The sequence below is a fragment of the Theropithecus gelada genome, chromosome 3 (assembly GCF_003255815.1).
Source record: "Theropithecus gelada isolate Dixy chromosome 3, Tgel_1.0, whole genome shotgun sequence".
NCBI classification, from domain to species: Eukaryota; Metazoa; Chordata; class Mammalia; order Primates; family Cercopithecidae; genus Theropithecus; species Theropithecus gelada.
The window spans coordinates 81,290,288-81,311,450 of record NC_037670.1 but is presented as its reverse complement, the minus strand read 5'-3'; the positions used below and the strand labels follow the sequence as shown (position 1 = coordinate 81,311,450).

Below are 21,163 nucleotides of genomic sequence, written 5' to 3'. Positions count from 1 at the left end.
CCCAAATTCCCTATGGATAACTCATCCCCTCTCCTTCTGTGGCCTCAACGTTCCTCCACAGGAGTTACTAGTTGTTTTTACATTTGTGGCCCTAAAAGGCTGCAAGCTCTTAAGGGGAGAGGAAAGCAATTTGTTCATCTTCGCACCTCCTTTTCCCAGACGAGGGTCTGGCATGAAGTAGAGCTCATAAAATCCTGAGTGTCAATGAGTACTGGAAGTCTCTTTCAGTCTGAGTTAGTTGTCTGAAGGTGCCATTCTGTCCTAGGCTTCTGTTTTGATTGTTTCCTGATCCCAGTGGATGAGGAAAACAGGTTTTTCCTTAGGACAATGGGTGTGGATTATGAAAATGTTATGCAAGAGTAGTCAAATGCTACCCTGTTTCCTTCAGGAACTTTCAGATGGCTCAGGAATGGGGCTGGTGTGGCAGGTGTGTAGAGGCTGCTGAAGGGGGCTTTCATGATCTCTGCTTTAAGGGATAGACACTGCTTGTCCTCTCCTCCAACTAAGGAAGGTAAGACTGTTTATCAGAACCTTTTGTATGTGTGTGCTCTAGGAACCTAAATATTCTCCCTGGTCATTAAAGGGACACAAAACCTTTACCTTCCTCTCTCCCTCTGGATTGTAAACCTAGCTAACAGGCTTCCTTTAAATGCAGGTGAAATTGATCGGATTGAAGCTGCTAGAATCAAATAAAATAACGTTAAATGCTGTTGGTGATAAAGGAGTTGAAATGTAAGAAGGAATATTGAGTATTGACCGTTTCCTGGATGGGGGCAGAGGAGAAAAAAGCTAATCTGGAGTTGTGGGGGCTAATAACTGACAATTAAATATTGTGGTTTTGAAAGCTAGCCAATTCCAGGGAATGAGGGACAGACAGAGTCCAGCAGGTAAGAACAGCTTATAAGCACGGTGTCGCTCCATTTCTAGTTTTCAGCCAGTAATATTTTTGTGTGAGGATATCGCACTAGTATAATTTGCAAAATGCAACAAGTCAGAATAGTATGTTGGTACCTCACCTTTAACAGATATACATTGCTAATGAATAAGATGTGTTAAATACTAATGAAATTGAATGTTTCAACTAGACGAGATAGCATATTTGCACATATATATACACAAACAGACAGATATATAAATTGCTTTATATATATATATAATATACCTGTATTTTATGTAATACATAAAGGTTAATATTTTACATAATATATAAAATAAAAGCAACTGTGTTTTTAGCAGGTACCTTTTTTAAGTCATTCATAGCTCCCTCTCACTTCTCCTGGTTCACAGCTGAGAACTTGGCCCATTTCAGTCACAATTATTGGGGAATTGACAGGAGAGAGGGAAGTGGTGATTTAGTAATTAGCTATTCTTTTTGGATAATATATAGCTAACTTATAACTTTACCAGACCATTTTCCTAAATCCTCTAAGGCAAGAGATCAAGAAGTGGGAGAGTTTGGAGGAGAAGTTTTATTTTTTAAAAAAATTGTTATAGGAATACCTTTTCATTCCTTTCCACTACTCCACTAGAAAAATACATGAACTTATAAAGGCAATGAGGGAAATGCTCTGCTTTCTACAGCAGTGGTAGGAAAAAAAAAAAAAAGAAAAAAGAGAAAAGAAAGAAACAAGTTGTGGTATGTCCATGCAATGGACTAGTACGTAGCCATTAAAAATAAGTCAAATGGAGACCAGCCTGACTAACACACAGAAACCCCGTCTCTACTAAAAATACAAAATTAGCCGGGCATGGAGGTGCATGCCTGTAATCTCAGCTACTCGGGAGGCTGAGGCAAGAAAATAATTTCAACCTGGGAGGCAGAGGTGTGGTGAGCTATCACCATTGCACTCCAGCCTGGACAAGAGTGAAACTCCGTCTGAAAAAAAGAAAAGTAAAAATGTATCTACTTTGACATAGCATGATGTCCAGTATGTGAAAAAGTCCAGAGGACAAGGATTGGCAACAACTTGATGTGATTATTACATTATAAGACTGAAAATTTAGGGATAGGAATTTTCATTTAATTTTATATACATTGTATTGTTTAAAATGCAATGAGCCAAAACGACATATTTCTTTTTTTGTTTGTTTTTTGTTTTGTTTTGTTTTGTTTGATAGAATCACGCTCTGTCACCCAGGCTGGAGTGCAGTGGCGTGATCTCGGCTCACTGCAAGCTCCGCCTCCTGGGTTCACGCCATTCTCCTGCCTCAGCCTCCCCAGTAGCTGGGACTACAGGCACCTGCCACCATGCCCGGCTAATTTTTTGTATTTTTAGTAGAGACGGGGTTTCACCATGGTCTCGATCTCCTGACCCTGTGATCCGCCCACCTCGGCCTCCCAAAGTGCTGGGATTACAGGAGTGAGCCACCGCGCCCGGCGGACATATTTCTTATCTAGAGAAAGAATGACGGAAGGAGGGAATGTGAAGAGAGAATGAGAACAAAAGAATGAAGGGACCAGGGAACAAGCAGATCCCAAAAATGTTGTGAAGTTTTGAGGGGGCTAATAAGCTTCTATTTCATGTTGTAAGATGACAAAAGTATTGTGTTAGGAGAAGAAATAGGCTATATATTTGTATCATTCATAATAGTTTTTTTGCCAACAAAACACTAGGTTATTAAATAAATATTGACTTTGTAGCAAATTAAATACAGTATTAACAAGAGGAAAGAGAAAGGAACCATGGGCAACGCACAACAACTTGGACGAATTTCAGAGAATCACAGAGACACATAGGATTGGGTAAGGAAAGGAAACAAAACAATGCTAAAAGATTAATAATAAACCCTCTTTGTAAAACACAATAGTTTATAATGTGCATAATCACCTGGGTGTCTTACTGGGCAGTTAGGTTTGTTGAAGATTTCTGCGTGTGTGTGTGTGTGTGTATATATATACTACTGGTTCTGGGAAATATGAAAAATATTTTCAGAGAAAAGAACTAATATATCAAACTTCAGACTTTATAAAAAGCGGACCCAAATTCTACAATCTTATTTATTATTTATTTCTACTACCTGTAGTAAATTCAATTATGACTCTAATTTAAAACACCCTAGATATCCCTCAAATCTCACACTGAGAAATTCCAGAGATGGTGGTAGAGAATGTGGCTGAGTTAGAGACAGCATAGCTCAGGAAAAGAAACAGCTTGCTCTAAGAGACACAGATAATAGTTGGCAGCACCCAGATTTGAATCTAAGTCTGTCTCTCGCTGAAGCTTATAAATTTAAGAAAAAATAATTTGTCTGAATACAAAAGTAGTACATGCTTAGATAGCCTCAATTAGAGCCTATATGTCCATTGTGCACTTTCTAAAAGAAGAGTTTTTAATAGAACCTCCAAAGTAGTTACTTATCTGTGACAAGATGTGACTTGTACCAGAGATGCCTTCCCCAGAAGTTGCTGTGATACTGTCAGGAATTGGTGGGTTCTTGGTCTCGCTGGCTTCAAGAATGAAACCGCAGACCTTTGCCATGAGTGGTTCAGTTCTTAAAGATGGTGTGTCCAGAATTGCTTCCTTCTGGTGGGTTCGTGGTCTCGCTGACTTCAGGAGTGAAGCTGCAGACCTTCGCGGTGACTGTTACAGCTCTTAAAAGCGGTGCACACCCAAAGAGTGAGCAGCACCCAGAGTTAGTTATCACAGATACAAAGAAACAGCGTAGAAGCGGACCTGAACGGGTTGCCGCTGCTGCCTCGGGTGGCTTTATTTTATTCCTTTATCTGGTCCCACCCACATCCTGCGGATTGGTCCATTTTACAGAGAGCTCATTGGTCCATTTTACAGAGAGCAAATTGGTCCGTTTTACAGAGAGCTCATTGGTCCGTTTTGACAGAGTGCTGATTGGTGCGCTTACAAACCTTTAGCTAGAGAGAAAAGTTCTCCGCGTCCCCACCCCTCCCAGAAGCCCCACCAGCTTCACCTCTCACTGGCACTCGCCGCGGGACTTTGCGGCACCTAGCCCGGGCACTCCGTCAGCCCACAGGGAGCTCGTCTCATACAACCAAGAGGAAAACAGGGGAAGCAAGAAAGAGACGGAGACCCGCCATCGTGGCCAACGACCTCGCAAGGAGGGAACGGCGGTCCACGCACGGGACTCAGCCTTCGATCAAGCCCAGCAGGCGCCGGCCTGCCGCGCTGAGTGCGGAACCCGCCGAGCCCAAGCCCGCCCGGAACGCGCGCAGCGCCAGCGCCCGCCCGCGCCCCTCCCTCCACACCTCTCCGCGAGCAGAGGGAGCCGGCTCCGGCCTCGGCCAGCCCCAGAGAGGGGCCCCCTCGGCGCAGCGGCTGGCTGAAGGGCGCCTCGAGCGCGGCCAGAGCGGACGCCGAGGCCGAGCAGGCGCCGAGAGCGAGCGAGGGCTGCTAGCACGTTGTCACCTCTCAATACTGGATCTCGGCATAAGAGGTGTCCACTGTGCTGATGGGAGAAAGATGGGTGTATGGTAGATAGAATAGTGCCTCCCCACAACAAAGATGTCAAGATGTCACACTGTGTGTGTTAAAAGGGACTCTGTAGATGTGATTAAGTTGAGGATCTTGAGAAGAAAAATTATCTTGGGTTTTTTGGTTGGGGCCAATGTCATAAAAAGGTCCTGATAAGAAAGAGGCAGGAGAGTCAGGGTCAGAGGAGGAGGAGTCATGATAGGAGCAGAGAGGCAGAGTCAGGAGAGTTGAGGATGCTACACTGCTAAGTTTGAAGATGAAGAAGCCACGAGCCACGGAATGGAGACAGCCTCTGAAAGGCAAGGAGATGGATTTCCTCTAGAGCTTCCAGGAAGGAGTGCAGGCCTGCTGACACATATACATTTTAGCCCAGTGAGACTAAGTTTTAAACTTCTGACTTCCAGAACTATAAGACAATAATGTGTGTTGCCTACAACTACTAAGTTTGTGATAATTTGTTATACCAGCAAAAGGAAACACATAAACTATAATAGGCTCTTCTAGGTGAACTCGATGTTTCAAGTCATCAGGGTTCACGGGGAATAGGAATTGGATAGCTAGAGAATGTTGCTGAGTGAGAGATGGCAGAATCAATGATGTTGGAAGGCCATTTGAGTTTGACCTTGAAGTGCATAAACCAGGAATGGTGATTTTCCATCATTTTTCCTTAATCTCAGGTCCAAGGAAAAAGCGGTATAATTAGAACGAAACACATGTAACAATATACTCACTTTATCACATGGGTATTTTCTGTGTATTGTAGGAAAATCTGAAAAACAATTCTAACAAGGTCTCAGGAAATAATTATCCTTGTATTTTATTCTTCTGTATTTTAGCCAATCTCATATGTTCAGGCTTTTGTAAATTTGCAAGGACAAATTTAACAGCAAATAAATTATTTAAAACCTACAGAAAGTCTTCTAAACCAATTCCCACAGAGCAGACATTTCCTGAATCTTAATCTTCTATCAGATTCCAGAAGATGCAAAAGAAGTTGGGCAAGTCACATAATCTCCCTGAGATTCCTATTTTGTGACGTTTTGCCTAATTCATTGTAACAGGCAAAGAACCTTGAATCTTAGATCTAGAAAAATCTCCAGAGATGACAGTAGCCCAAATTTCTCATTGTACTTATGAGAAAACTGAGGCAGTGACTTGTCCAAGATTGTATCCTGCAGCGTGCTGTGCAGGTGCCCCGAATGCTCAAGATGCCAGGTTCTACACAAAATGGTAATGATGCAAAATGAGATATTTCTTGTTCGCAAGAAGATTATAATCCAGGAAGGAAGATAGACAACATACGTGTATATAATGGTTGCTAAGGTATAATGATTGAAGTTAGTACAGGGTATTGGTTGAGTTTGGAGGAGGGACACATAGCTCAGACAGGCGTTTCTCATCGTGAATACTCATTAAATTTAAATACTAGAATTGGATTAACTTCTTGTTATTTTACAAAAATAATTGTGTCTCCTCGGTCAATTATTCTAAAAATGCAGTCAAATAAAATGAAGAAAGTAAAAACTGAAATCATATCATCCAGAGATGACCACTGTTAGCGTTGTGTTATATATCCTTACATAATGATGTTACATCTATACACACAACCATGCATATATGGTTCTATTTCTGGCCTCTCTCTCTCTATATATATATATATGTATATTTTTTATAAAAAATATATATTTATATATAACATATTTATATATATAAATATATTTATTTTAATCTTATGTTATCCTGCTGGTATTTGTCCCTTTCTTTGCTATATATATATATTTTTTAATCTTATGTTATCCTGCTGGTATTTGTCCCTTTCTTTGCACATCATCATAAATACCTTATTTTAGAATCACTGAATTTCAGAGTTGGAGTAGGTATATAAAATATCTTTTAATCCAACCACAAAATAAATACATTTTTATTTTGTAATAGTTTTCAATATAGACAAAATTGTAGAGATCTCTCTATACCCACTTTCTCTATTATTAACAAATTAATATGACACATGTGTTCATAATCAATGAACCGATATTGATACATTATTATTAACTAAGTCCACCTTTGTTTAAACATTTTTAAGTTTTTACCTAACTTTTTTTTTGTTTCATGGTGTCATCCAGGATGCCATACCACATTTAGTTGGCACATCTCCTTAGGCTCCTCTTGACTGTCACAGTTTCTCAAACTTTTCTTGCTTTTGATGATGGTTAAATTTTCAAAGAATACTGATCAAGTATACTGTAGGCTTTTTTTCAAGTGGGATTTGTCTGTTGTTTTTCTTATGATTACACTGGGGTTATGGGTTTAGGGGAGGAAGACCACAAAGGTAAAATAGCACTTTTATCAAATTATGTCAAGAAAACACACTATCAACGTGACTTATCTCCATTGATGTTAATCTGAACACCTGCCTGAGATAGTGTTTGTCAGGTTTCTGCACTGTAAAGTTACGCTGTTCCCTTTCCATACTTATTTTTTGAAAGAAAGTCGCTATGCATATCGCACACCTAAGAAGTAAGAAGTTATACTCTACCTCCTTGAAGGTGGAGTATCTACATAAATTATTTGGAATTATTCTTCCCAGCTTTTGCCAATAAGAGCTCTTTGAGTTGACTTCTGTGTCTCTTGGACATACCACATCATTGTGTGTGTGTGTGTGTGTGAGAGAGAGAGAGAGAGAGTTAGGCACTTTTCTTACTTTCTGGCACTATATAATGTTACAAGCTCATCTTTTGTATTTCCTGCCCTAGACCTAGAATCAGAATGGTTTTAGAAACCAAGATCTGGATACCAGGTATGTTCATTACTAGTGGAGTGTTTTGCTTCTAGGCCCTCTCAACAGATAGAGGAACGAAATATATGTGTGTATGCTAATCCATGTATATACATATACCCATAAAACTTCTATATGTAATCTATACCTATATTAAGTTAAACATGAGTTAATACTGATGTCCCTATCTCTAATCCATTTCTACATGAGTTATTCTAGACTCTTCTACTTGCTTAGTTGTAAATTTCCACAACTGTGAGAACCCTGGCTTCACATTACAAAGGCTGTCTTCTCTCTTTTATTCTCATTTCTGGCTAGAAATTTATCCATTTTATTGTTCTTTTTGAAGAACAAGGTTTGGTTTCATTGATTTTTTTTCATTGTTTTCCATTTATTTCTACTCTTATGTTTATTATTTCTTTTTATTTTTTCTGCTTGCTGTAGACTTACATTGCTCTTTTTCTCTACTTTCCTAAAGTAGAAACTTAGACTATAGATCTTTCTTCTTTTTAAAATATGCATTTAATGCTATAACTTTCCCTCCAAGCATTGCTTTTGCTACATTTTAAATTTTTTGATAGGTTGTATTTTCATTTGCATTAAGTTCAAAATATTTTTCTAATTCTCTTGGGATCTCTTCTTAAACACATGTGTTATTTAGTAGTGCATTAAAAAATTTCTAAATATCTTGAGATTTTCTAGATATTTTTCAATTATTGGTTTTTAGTTTGATTCTATCACGGCATGAGAACACATTTTGTGTGATTTCTATTCTTGGAACCTTATTAAGGTGTATCGCATAACCTAGAATGCATTCCATCTTGCTAAATGTCTCATGTGAACTTGAGAGGAATGTGTATTCTTGTATAGTTGGATGACATTTTCTGTAAATTCAATTATATCAAATTGGTTAATAGCGATGTTCAGGTCATCAGGATCCTGATTTGCTGCCTGATTTGTGAATCAATTGCTGAAAGAGAGGTGTTGAGTTCTGTCAATTTTCATCTCATGTGTTTTAGCTTCTTGCATTAGGTGCATACACATTTAGGATTGTTATGTCTTCTTGGCGAACTGGTCACTTTATTATGATGTAATGCTCATCTTTACCCTGATAATCTTCCTTAGTCTGAAGTTGCCTTGTTTGAGATTAATATAGCTAATCTGACTTTCTTTCAATCAATGGTAGTATGGTGTATTTTTCTTCATTCCTTTACTTTTAATTTATCTTGAGTTTTTACATTTAATGTCAATTTGCTATACACAACATATAATTGAGCTTGTCTTTTAATCCACTCTGACAACCTCTGTCCTTTAATAAATGTATTTAGACTATTCACATTAAAAGTGATTATTGATACAATTGGATTTACATCTCCTATGTTTGTGATTGTTTTCTATTCTTATATTTATTGTTGATTTTTCCCTCTTCTGCTTTCTCAGGTTTCATCTGGGCATTATATGATCCTATTTTATCTCCTCACTTAGTGTGTCAATTACATTTGTTTTTAAAAAATTAGTGGTTTCCTTAAACTTCACACTTTTTTTTTTTTTTTTGAGACGGAGTCTCGCTCTGTTGCCCAGGCTGGAGTGCAGTGGCACGATCTCGGCTCACTGCAAGCTCCATCTCCCGGATTCACACCATTCTCCTGCCTTAGCCTCCCGAGTAGCTGGGACTGCAGGCGCCTGCCACCACGCTTGGCTAATTTTTTTTTTTTTTTTTTGTATTTTTAGTAGAGACGGGGGTTTCACCATGTTAGCCAGGATGGTTTTGATCTCTTGACCTTGTGATCTGCCTGCCTCAGCCTCCCAAAGTGCTGGGATTACAGGTGTGAGCCACCACGCCCAGCCCACATTTTTAATTTACTTATGTTAATTCACCTTTAAATAACACCATACCACTTTGCATGTAATACATGTAACTTATAATGGATTATTTCCAATTTCCCCTCCTATTCCTTGCTATATTACTATCACTCAATATATTGACACTATTGTTACTTTAAACAAAGTTATCTGTTAGATAAACTAAGAATAAGAAAAATAATGATGTTATTTTACCTTTATTCCTTCTCCAATATTTCTCCTTTCTTTTGCAGATTCAAATTTCTGACCTATAAAATTTTCTTTTGAATTTTTTTTTTTTCCTGTAGCGTTTCCTACTCTCTGCTTACCTTGTCCATCTAGTCTAGTATAGGAGGGATGCTCTTCCACAACTGTGGTAATGCTGTGGCAAAATCTTTTTCCCTGGAGAGTTGGCTTTTGTTATGGAGAAGGAGCTGGTCAGATTTCACAGTGATTATTCCTTTCCTCCCTCTTCCAGAGCCATGAGGGGATCTTCGTTTATCTTCACTATGAAAACTTGGTGGGTTTCCTGGAGGTATAAGTCTCCCAAAACATGGGTAATTTTCTTAGAGCAGCAGCCCAATAACTTTCTCACTTTTATGTTAATCTATATTCGGCCTCCAGTGGTTCATCAAAATTACTATTCAAGTGTTTCTACTGGTTTACGGCTCCAGTAACTACTGCTTTAGTTAAGCATGTCTTGGATCTGACTCTCTGGATGGGACTGCCACTCCAAATTATAATATGTAGATCGTCCCTGAGATCTCAGCTCTGGATGTGTCCAAGGAAAGTTGTTTATTTCAGTTTGTCCAGCTTTTTCTTTTTGTTTTCTTTCTTTTCTCCCTCCCTCCCTCCTTCCCTCCCTCCCTCCCTCCCTTCTTTCCTTCCTTCTTTCTTTCTTTTCTTTTAGACAGGGTCTCGCTGTGTCACCCAAGCTATAGCACAGTGGCGGTGATTACAGCTCTTGCTGCAGCCTCAAACTCCCTGGCTCAAGTGATCCTCCCATCTCAGCCCCCACCACTTACCAGAGTAGCTAGGACTACAGGCATGTACCACCACATGGGCTTATTTATTTATTTATTTATTTTGGTAGAGACAGGGTCTCACTATGTTACCCAGTAATTTTTTCTTTCTATACGGATAGGAGTGACAACTTCCAAGCTCTTTATGGGAAAAAAAAGCCAAAGCCAGAAGTTTCAACAAAAGATTTGTATTTTCTTACAATGGCACCCCAAAATCAGTGAGCAAGTCTTTTTCTAACCAAGCACCTCCAGGGACTGGGAACTCATTACTCATCTCGTTACTGAGTATTAGGAAGTTGTTTTTCATATTTGTCCAATGCTGCTGCCTCTAGATCCATCCATCGGGTCTGACTGCACCTATGTCAGCCTGCTTGTTTCTTCCACAGACCCACCATTAAAGTATGTGAAAACAATGAACATGTCCTCTCTGGCTCCCCTCCCTTATGCTAGCCACCTTATTACTTTGACTTCTCTATTTGAAATCTTTCACCATCTTGTAGACTAAGATTGCGATGTGAAGGTCACATTCACTGCCATTGAGCACTCACTGTGAGGTACTATGCTACAGCCTTCTTGGGGATACATTGATGAACCAAAACATAATAAATGCTCGTCTTCTGGAATTTATGATGAAAGTCGCTCATGAAGGAATAAGCCACACTTTTGTTTCAATGAGGTTTTACTTTTATCTGCTTTCTGCAGTGTAGAGCAAGTCCCTCTTGCTCAAAGTTGGGACAGACACATTCCCTTGAGGATTCTTTTCACCCATATCAGTCTGTCATAGAAATCTCCTGTTTGCTTATGATCTGGTTTGAATGTCTTTCCCTGAATTTCCTAGGTGTGTTTTCACGATGCTAGGCATTAGACAGAAATTCCAGGGATGGCAAGCCATGTAGAACACAATTTTAAATTATAAGAAAGTTAAAAACAAAGCATGCCAAAAATCCCATATTCTTTATTTGGTAGCTCATAATATCGCAATTGAGTGTTCATTAACTTATGGGTATAAATAGAGTTAGTTTGACTGCATATGAGCTACATTTTTTACTTTTCTCAAAAATATGGCATAGGGAGAAAATAAGGGGTTTGTAGCTATAATGTATGTATTCAAATCCTACCGCCTATATTGTATGGGGAAATGTATTTAACCTTGGATCTTCAGTTTCTTCATCTGTGCAATGTAGATAGTAGTTTTTGATTCATAGGGCTAATATAAGTTTTAAATGAGATAATGTCTGTAAAGCACTCAGCACAGTGCCTTGCATTTAGAAGATACCCATGCTTAGTTCCTTTCTAAGTTTGTCTTAACACAAATTTATTCTTTAAGACAACAAGAAGGCTGCTGGTGTTGAGGGTATGTTTACTAAATTGCAGACAAAAGCATTCTAGTCTTACTAATCAAAGAAGAATTCAGCCATTTTGATTCCTGTATACAGGATTGAGATGTATGGATTTAACTAAGTAGTAGATACTAGGGAAAAAAAAAAATGGATATAAATGCTTCTTTTACTCTTAACTAGTTGACTCTTTAAACTGATTGCCAGAGAAGGGTGTCATGTGAAGAGCTCCCTTGATGATATCCCTAAAGTAACTCCCAACTAAACTGAGGGTAATTGGGTACTCAGAGATATCCAATAGTAATCCATGAGGGATTGATATAGTTTGAATACTTGTTCCTGCCCAAATCTCATGTTGAAATGGGATCCCCAATGTTGGAGATGGGGCCTGGTGGGAGATGTTTCAGTCATGGGGGTGGATCTCTCCTGACTTGGTCCTGTCCTCATAATAGTGAGTGAATTCTCCAGAGATCTGGTTGTTTAAATGTGTGGCACCCCTGCCTCTTGCTTCTGCTTTTACCACCTGCTCTTCACCTTCCACCATGATTGTAAACTTCCTGATGCCTCTCCAAAGCCAAACAGTGTCAGCACTATGCTTCCTGTATATCTTGCAGAATCATGAGCCAGCTGAACCTCTTTTCTTTATAAATTACCCAATCTCGGGTATTTATAACAATGTAAGAATAACCTAATACAGGAGGGTTAAGTGCTCTCAGACTGTTTTATGTTCAGTGTTCCTGGTGTGGAATAGCAAAATATAAACTAACTCTTGTTAGGATTATATCAGAAGCCTGGGCTTTTTTCTTACTAAGGTTTGTTGACATAAATGTTAGTTGTAAAGGTGTTGGTTCTTCTTGAACCATTGAAGAGCTCTTTAGACTAAAATGTCTTGGAATCATTACCCTCGGCAATACTGAGGACATTCTAGGTCAGGAAATCCATGGCAGAAAATCCTACAGGGAACAGTGCAGGAAGTGTATGTCAGTAATATGACAAGTACTTAATGACCCTGATATTGGTGAGTATCCAAGACAATCTGTAGGCAAAATGAGTTCACTCAGTTTTCTATGACATGTCCCAGGATTCTCCCTTTCAATCAATCATGTAGGGGGTTGGTAGAGAAAGGCGGAAAATGAATGCTCACTTCCTATACTACTGGGTCAGGTCAATCCAGTACAGTTTATCAGGTATTTATTGAGCAATCCTTTCCTATGAGCAAAGTAAATGAAAATACTTTCCAGCTGTCTGGAGTGGCTTAGAAAACTTTCCCCCAAACATTCATTTGTGTCCTGAAAGCATTTTATATCTCAGTTACAGCAATGAGCAATTCACAGCCCATGCAGCCATTTTGAGTCATGATTAGCAGTTCCATTTCAAGATTAAAGATTAAGAAAGCTGCCTCCATTTTGTTACTTTTCTATATGGCCAGAATTAACATGTTCATTGTTAAAAAGCAATTTCAGTTTTCTTATTGACTTTCATCTATTCTGTAGAGCAAGTAATCTAAGTCATAAGAGTGTACATTTTCCCCCATGGGGATCAGTAAAGCAAGGTAGTAAAGGAAATTTTTTGTGACTGGTTATAATGCAGCCCATAAACTTTTTAATGTGTTTTGAATTGGCCTGCTTCTAAAATATTTTATTCACCTATCCTCTGTTATCTTAGTTTATTTTACATAGTATTGTAACTATTTGTTTATGATTCTGTCTTCATCTTACAAAGAGAGTTCCTTAATTTAGGAAGAATATCTTATTTTTATATCAATAGTACCTAGAAGAGTGCTAGCTCAGAGATTCGGCTCAATATGAAATCTTTGTTGAGATGAAATATAAAGAAATAAGATTCAGGTTCAGATGTGAAATCCAGTCCAAATTTCATTACTCAGCTCTAGACCTATGTATCCAAACTGACTGTGCAATTAGTATTATTACATTCACCATTACACATACAATCATAAAACATATAATGATGACTCTATCAAGTTTACAGGCCATTTATCATGCATTATTGAATTAGTCCCTGTGATAATTCTGTGAAGGAAGCATCTGTAAAAGAAGCATCTACACTGTATTGATGATAATCCTGAAATGGAGACATGCCCAATGTCATAGCTAGCAAGTGCTGGAGCCAGGGTTGCAACTGAGCACTTGTGACCCTAAGTCCTAAGCTTTCCATCTTTTCCCTTGTCTAATACAGGGTGTCTCAATGTCATCAATCCTGATGTTTGGGTTAAAAAATTATTTGGGGTAGGGCTGCATCCTTGGCCTCTATCCACCAGATACCAGTAGCATTCTCCACCCCATTGCAAAAATCAAAAATGTCTCTAAACATTGCCAAAGGTCCCCTTGGTGAAAAATCAGTTCTAGTTGAGACTCAATGGTATAGTAACAAGCACAGTGTGGTAAATGTTCTGGAACAGGCATAAGCAAAATGAGGGGAAAAGATGGGGACTTCCTACACAGTGGAGGCGGCATTTGATTTGAATCTTTACTGTAGAAAGATTGAATTGACCTGGCAGGACTTACTGTGATGAAAATGAATACCAAATATTTGTGGAGCATGCATGATGTGTCAAATTTAACTCTAAGGGGGGAAATACAATAAAAGTATTGTTAAAATGAAACACCATCTTAAAGCCCATCTAGTGGAACATAGAGCAATTTGGGGCCACTCAATCTCATGCTATGCATTTAACAGCTAGATTTATCATCATATCTACTAAAGATTACTTAGGAAAGAATTGCCTCCTATTTATTCTTGTAGCTTACTAACCTATAAATCAGCCTCAATCATCATTTAATTGTACTGTACATAGAGATTGTGTTTTCTAATAACTTTCTGGCTCATTGGGAATGTTAAAAAAAAATATTGAGCTTGAGTCTCTGTGCATGAATGTGAAAGGAAGGAAAGCTTACCTTCAGCTCTCTTCATCTAGCCAGGGCTCTTGGACCTACTTGGAAACTCTATCAGTAAACATGACAACTAATTCTCTGGCTTGGTTTGGTGAACATAAAACAGCCAGACTAAATCCTCTGCTTCCCTTGTATTTAGAATTGTTGGAAAACTGAGAAAGATTCTGATATCTCTAAAATAACATGATCTCCTTCCTCAAAATAACTTTAGAAAGTGTATCACAATTGGTATATAGATAGTCTCTGACATATGATGATTTGACTTAACAATTTTTCAACTTATGATGGGTTTATCAGGGGATTAACCCCATTATAAATCAAGAAGCATTTGTACTTTTTGAGCTCTAGGAGTCAGATAGGCCTACGTCGCGAGTCAGAGAGGCATAGTCAAACTAGTTGTATGGGAAAAAATGGTTTAACATCTGTGAAGCTCAGTTTCCTCATCTCTAAAATGGGATAGTAATAACTTCTACCTAAATTTTGTGTGAGAAGTAAGAAAATGTTGTAAAACTTTAACTGTGGGGCTTGGCACAAACCAATATAAATGGTGGCTATCAATATCATCTCATTATCTTAACGATTTTCAAATTATACTTCCTTCTCTAATGCCTGCTCTATAAATGAAATGGTATTGACCACTTGCACAAGTTGGAAAACTGAGATTAATTTTGACCACTGTGTCCCCCAACAGTAATCAGTCTGTAAGACCTGCAGTTTTTTTCTCCCACATAGTACTGCGATAACACATTTATCTACATTTCTACTCTTGGGGCCATGATTACAGTCACCATAATATCTTACCTGGTCCCCAGCCTCCTTTTTTCAGTCTTGTTGCTTCCACTTATTCTATTCTCCATATTGATGCAAGAAGACCTTTTCAGAATGAAAGTCTGATCATGTCACTTCCCACTGCCTTCAGAACAAAGTTCAAACCCCTTATTGGCATGCAAAGTCCTTCATATTTTGGTTACTCCTTCCCTTTCCAGTTACATCACTTGACATTGTCTCCTCATATATTATGCAGTAGCCATGCTGAGGTTCTTGTAATTTTTCAAGTGGAATTTATTCTCTCTCTTGACCCTAGACCTTTGCACCTTTGCACATGCTGTTCTCTCTCCCTGAATCATCCTCCTTCTCCCCACCCCATGCAAAGGATAGAGGCTTACATTTACTTACTCATACTTTATGAAGGCTATTCCAGTCAAAGTTAATTACATTACTTAGTTTATTGAGAATACATTAAGACTGCACCTCTTCTTTTAGCCTGGTTTCCCATTAATGGTAGAAGCATTATGTCAGAGATTTCAGAGACCTTAGCCCTAGTATGCAGTATGTCAAAAACTCACTTTGTGACACTGTCAAATCTCTTAACTTTTCTGGGTCTCACTTTCCTCACTCCTACTTTCCCATTGTAGGATACTCTTGTAGATCCAAAGAAGTTATAATAATTATTTACTTATTAAAAATGTGGAAAATGCATGACATAGGTTTTCAATCTCACCTTTTGTCATCTCCCTCAACCCCCTACTGACCGGAGCACCTCCTCCTTGTAGTTTCTTTTCCTTTCTCAGCCTCCTTGGCTAAATTCTATCCCTTTTTAAAATCATGCTTAGACTGTAATTTCCAGGATGCTTTTTCCAAACCCTTGAAGCTGGACTGAGCTCCTCACCTGTTAGATCTCATAGAATCCTTTCCTTTTCCCAAAACAAAAACAACAGCAGCAGCAACAACAAAAACCCTTACTAATTATATTGCCATCTTAGAACTTATTTGTCTTCTTTCTTAGAGAGTGAACAACTTATTCTGAGTATCTCTTTGTCACTAAGGATGATATCTGTATGTTGGAAGACAGACCTGAAAGGGAAGTGTTCTATTTGGAAGAGTTTTCTTGGAATTACAGTGCTTTGGTTATGAATTGCCCATTGTTTCATGGACCACCATATATATAACAAAATACATTCATTTTCATGAAGAAAGTTTCTTTTTTAAAAAAATCCAGTGATGCACACATCATTATTCTGAATTAACTATGCTTCTAAAAAGGAAATTGATTTCCCAAGATAATGTTAATAGGAACTATGTTTTGATAGGGTCCTGTTCTCCTTTAGTGCTCTGAGTACTGCATGCTCCCACAAAAATAAGATATACAAATACATGTATAACTAATGGGTAATCAAAGTATGGGAATTGAGGTTGTTTATGTGTGTGTGTAGATGCAATTCTATGCCCAGTTTTATTTTAAAGATCAAGTCTATTAAAATCTTTTAGAATTAAACTGTTAAAATAAGGACGTCATTTTGCAAGTACAGTTCTGGCCATGGCATTTCAGTTAAAGTATGCTGTGTCATTAGCCTTTTTACAAAGCCACCACATCCTGGTGGATGCCGAGACAAAGTTGTGGTCTTCTCAGGGCTGAGAAGGCAGTACATGCCACAGAGGAAAAGGAGGCTGTTTTGTCATGTCAGCCTTGACATACTCCTGGGCTCCCGAGAGGCAGAATTTCAGCCACTGGTGATGAAGGCAGGGAGAAGTCTTAAGAGACAAGAGAGATCTCCCAGAATAGGCCGAGGGCTAGTTTATAGGGCTAGAAGGAAGGTATTCATATCTTGCTCATTGATGCTTGGAGCCCTGCTGAGAAACGTCACGAGCTGTCATAGAGGAAGAGGAAAGAGTTGATGAGGCCTCCTCCCCTCATTCCCCTGCTCTTTAATCTCAGCACTTCCAATTCATCTTTTCTCATCTTGGGGTTCCTCTTTCTTTGAAGTGAAATATAATTTGAAATGCACAAGATCTTTTCCATCATTTTAAACTCTAATAATGCAACTTATTAAAATGAAGGATATTGTTGAAATGCATGTCTCAAGAAAAACATTATTTTTAGGTAGTGCTTTAGCATTATGTCATATATAAGAATGCATGGCGAATGTAGCAGTGGAATTTAATTCAAAAAATGAGGTCAATAATGTGCCTACTCATCTTCCTAATGTGAAATCGTCTCATCTCTCAACTAAAATACTTCATAGATAGTGAAATTCTATGGATGATAAGACTGACTCTGTTAGTTCTTACTCACAATTTGGACTTTTTTATGGGTTCAGGAGTATGAGTGTATGTGTATATTTTGCTCCCTCTGAATTTTCCAGTAGAATTTCCAGTGAATTGAATCTCTCCATCCTGAATATCAAGTTCTGCTGTCCTCGTTTCCAGTGATGGTTTGCAATGCAAATCATTGAGTTGGTAACACACAGTGCCATAACCATGGTAACCAAAGAAGACAAGTTTGCTTTACTTCCTCAGTGAAGTGCATTCCAGTCCTGCATTCAGACCTGCCAACAGGTCAAAGGGCATTAAAGGAACAGCAAGAGGTTTCATAGAAATAAAACTACAAGTGAAACCATTGTATTCATTCCCCACACACTCTTCCTTTGAGTCCAGAAGTTGTTACTAATAACTCCTGCCGCTCCTAATGACGTTTTTACCACTTTCTTTCTTGTAAAGAAGTGGGTAGAGAGAATCACTTTGTGTCTTTACCCTCAACTTGACCATGGCTTTAGGCAAACAGACTGTCTTGGCTTTCTATGACCAACTTTTAAATAGGAACAGATAGAAACTTAGGTCATTATTCTGCAGTCACACTGGCTTTGTAGTCTTAGCTGCTGGAACATTCAAGGAGACAAAAAGGTACACACGACCTCCACACATATTTTGATGCCAACTACACAGCAAGTTGCAAGACCATTTTTCTGCTGAGACTCCTTTATTCTGGTACAGTAACTCTTACACTTTTTTTTTTTTTTATATCCAGCCTTTTGGGGAGGGGTATTAGCTCTCTGCTCTCATTTTCTCTCAGTTGGAATGAAAGGGCAGTGATGGCATATTCTGAAACTTCTTTACCTGCAGCTGTGTGACTGGGTGATTCCTAGGAAGAAAAACTATTAGCAAGTAGATGAAGTGATCTAGTTGTCATGGATTTGGGCCTAGATGATTTCATTTACCCTCAGGACTACCTAGGTGGCTGCCATTAACATGGAAAGGTCTAAAACACAGGAGATGAAAATACTTTAGGCTCAAAATTGCTCGGTTATAGCCTCTATGTTCTGAATACTAGTTCAAGCAATGCTTCTGAGGAGTGAAGCAGAAATTATATTTCCCCTTCTTTTTATTGCTATTCTTTGTACTTAAGACTTTTTTTGTCTTTCTTGCTTACCTGAAGGAGGCTTAATTCATTAAGAAAAAGCTAAAGAAATGAACTCTCTCATTTTTAATTAATCAGTGAATTCAGTAAATATAAAGACTGAATGTGATGTACTGGAGCCATGTAGGATTTTTTGGTACAGGTGGAACCCACTATAGAAGTAAAAATGTCTGCTTTTGACAGAATGGAGAAAGCTGACTCAGGGATAGAATTGCCAGGTAAAATTTAGGATGCCCAGTGACATTTGAGTTTTAGATCAACAGCATATCTGGGGGGTATAAGTATGTCCCAAATAATGGGGCACAGTTATAAATAAATAGGTCACAGTTGTGCCCATAAATGTATTTTTTGATCTGAAATTCAGATGTAACTGCCTTTTATTTCTATTTGCTAAGATAATTCAATTCAAAGATGAAAATTGAAGAAGATAATGAGAAAAATCATCCATTTCTCACTGTAAACTTTCACTGTAATTTCCATTGAAAACTTGCCTAATTATCATTGTCTTATTGTACAATATTGGGAAATGACTTAATACTGGGGTTCAAACCTTAAAAAAAGGAAGCAATCGTCCAAATAAGTATGACAGATCCAGAGTTCATTACTTGTTTCACAATGTGAACACATGAGAGTTTTTCTTAATCAGTTTCCCAATTAGATATTGAAACTGATCATGATTATGATAATAAGTAGGATCTATATTTGCTAGTTAAGACACCAGAATACTGCCTGATTAGCCTTGCTCAGAACTTCTCTACAAGTACTGTTCAAGTGGGCATCCAATGTTCTGGGAGATATTGATACTTTGTCTTTTGGGGTTGCCTCCAGAGCAGGGCTGGGAAAACCCCAGGGCTGGTCATCTCCCAGAGCAGGCTCCTCCAGGACTTTAGAGGGAGCCCAAATGGAGCTGGGTGTAGAGCTGCTCTGTACATCAAAAGGCTGGAAAGCACTGACCAGAATATCAGAGCATAGTTTAGGCATGTTGGAATTCCTGCAGAGTTTGCATAATTACAAGATGGTCTCCATGTACTACAAAGGTAAATAAAACAAGTTGATAAATTTTAGGAAGAAGGAAATAATATAGAGAAAATAAACATTCTCCTTGGTAACACTTGGAATTATCCCACAGAGTACAAAAGAAAATATTTTTAAGTATACCTACTTTTCTGATTATAGAAATAATTCATGAACATCATAGAAGATTAAGAAATTAAGGAGCATATGAGGAAGTGTTATGATTTTCGTTGTTGTAGTTTCTTTCTAATTTGGTTTTGAGGTCTCTCTCTTGAGTGGCCATAAGCCAAGACAGTCACTTTTCAGGAGATTGTTCACTGGGGGAGCATTAGGTTTGGGTGGGTCAGTCAGGTGAGACACAATGAAGCTGTGAAAATAAAATGCGTGAAACCAAAGAAATGTATTACTCACAAGTCCCAGACCGTCTAGGGGTGCTGACAGGAGGCCTACAGGAACCCCGCAGGAAACTCAACCAGTAGAAGGGAGCAAGAGAGAGAGGGAGTCTGTGGGACTTTATTAAGACCCATGGGTGTTATTCTTTAGGCTTTCCCACAGGAGTTGTGGATTGGATAGTTTAAAGAAAACACACACACAAGGGAAAGCTTATTTACATGACTTTGATGTTGATCATTAGGTTTTACCTTAGCAGCTGTGGGGTGTGTTAGGTTTTGGGTCAGTGAGATGAGGAACAAGTGTGCTATAATACAAACAACCACATAAGGAGGAGAAGTGTTAACTGAGCCGAAGGTAATAAAGTACAACTGCATTTTAAACAACTTATGTCAGGCCTAAAAATGAATGTCAGGACAGTAGCTATATTAAGCAAATTTATGACAGTAAGAAAATAATCATCCCAATCCACCAAGAGAGTTTCCCTATTGGCATTCTGAACTAACTTCTTTCCATTTTGAGATAATATATATATATAATTTTATAACATGTTTATTTTACTTTGTTGTGTGTATGTTTATTGTATCATGAACGTTTTCTAATGACATTAAAGTTTATAGTAGCAACAGTTTTAATATTGGATATTTGAATATTTAAAACTGAATAATTCTGCATTGTTTATTAGAAAAATTGTTCTTTTCTGTTTGTTATGTTGTCCATTAATAAGGACAGTTTTATTTCTTCCTAATTTTATTTCTTTTCTTGCTTTATTGAGCTCACTAGGACATTCTGAAAAAGATTGAATAGAAATGATGAGAGCGAACATCCTTGTGTTATTTGTAATTTGAGGAGGAAGTGCTTAGTCTTGCATTGTTCGGTATGACATTAGCTGTAGGATTTTTCCAGATATCCTTGCAGTTTGTAGAAGTATTTTTATTTCTAGTTTGTTAAGAGTTTTTGACCATGAATGGGTGTGAATGTTGTCAGATTCCTTTTCTGCATCTGCTAAATGATCACATAATTTTTCTCCTTTATTCTGTTTTTATGATGAATTTTGTTCATTGATTTGTTAAAGCGTTTAATGCTTTATGAGAAATGCACTTGCAGGGTAGAAAGGGTAAGGAAAAAGAAAACAGAAGAATGCAAAGTCGATACCAGATGATGTTTTAGCAAGCTGGCCAAGCAAGTTGGCCATTTCACAGAGATGTACTAGTTGTTCAGCCATTCACA

At 38.2% G+C, this 21,163-nt stretch overlaps 1 protein-coding gene across 1 annotated transcript in view; it reads left to right on the top strand.

Annotated features, from left to right (window-relative positions):
- The first annotated feature begins 396 nt into the window (after positions 1-396).
- The window catches only part of ITPRID1 (ITPR interacting domain containing 1), a 134,664-nt gene continuing 113,897 nt past the window's right edge, over positions 397-21,163 (top strand). The window contains exon 1 of the mRNA XM_025380205.1: positions 397-511. Coding sequence (XP_025235990.1) covers positions 457-511 — 55 coding nt within the window. The 5' untranslated portion in view covers positions 397-456. The remainder of the gene's footprint in view (positions 512-21,163) is intronic.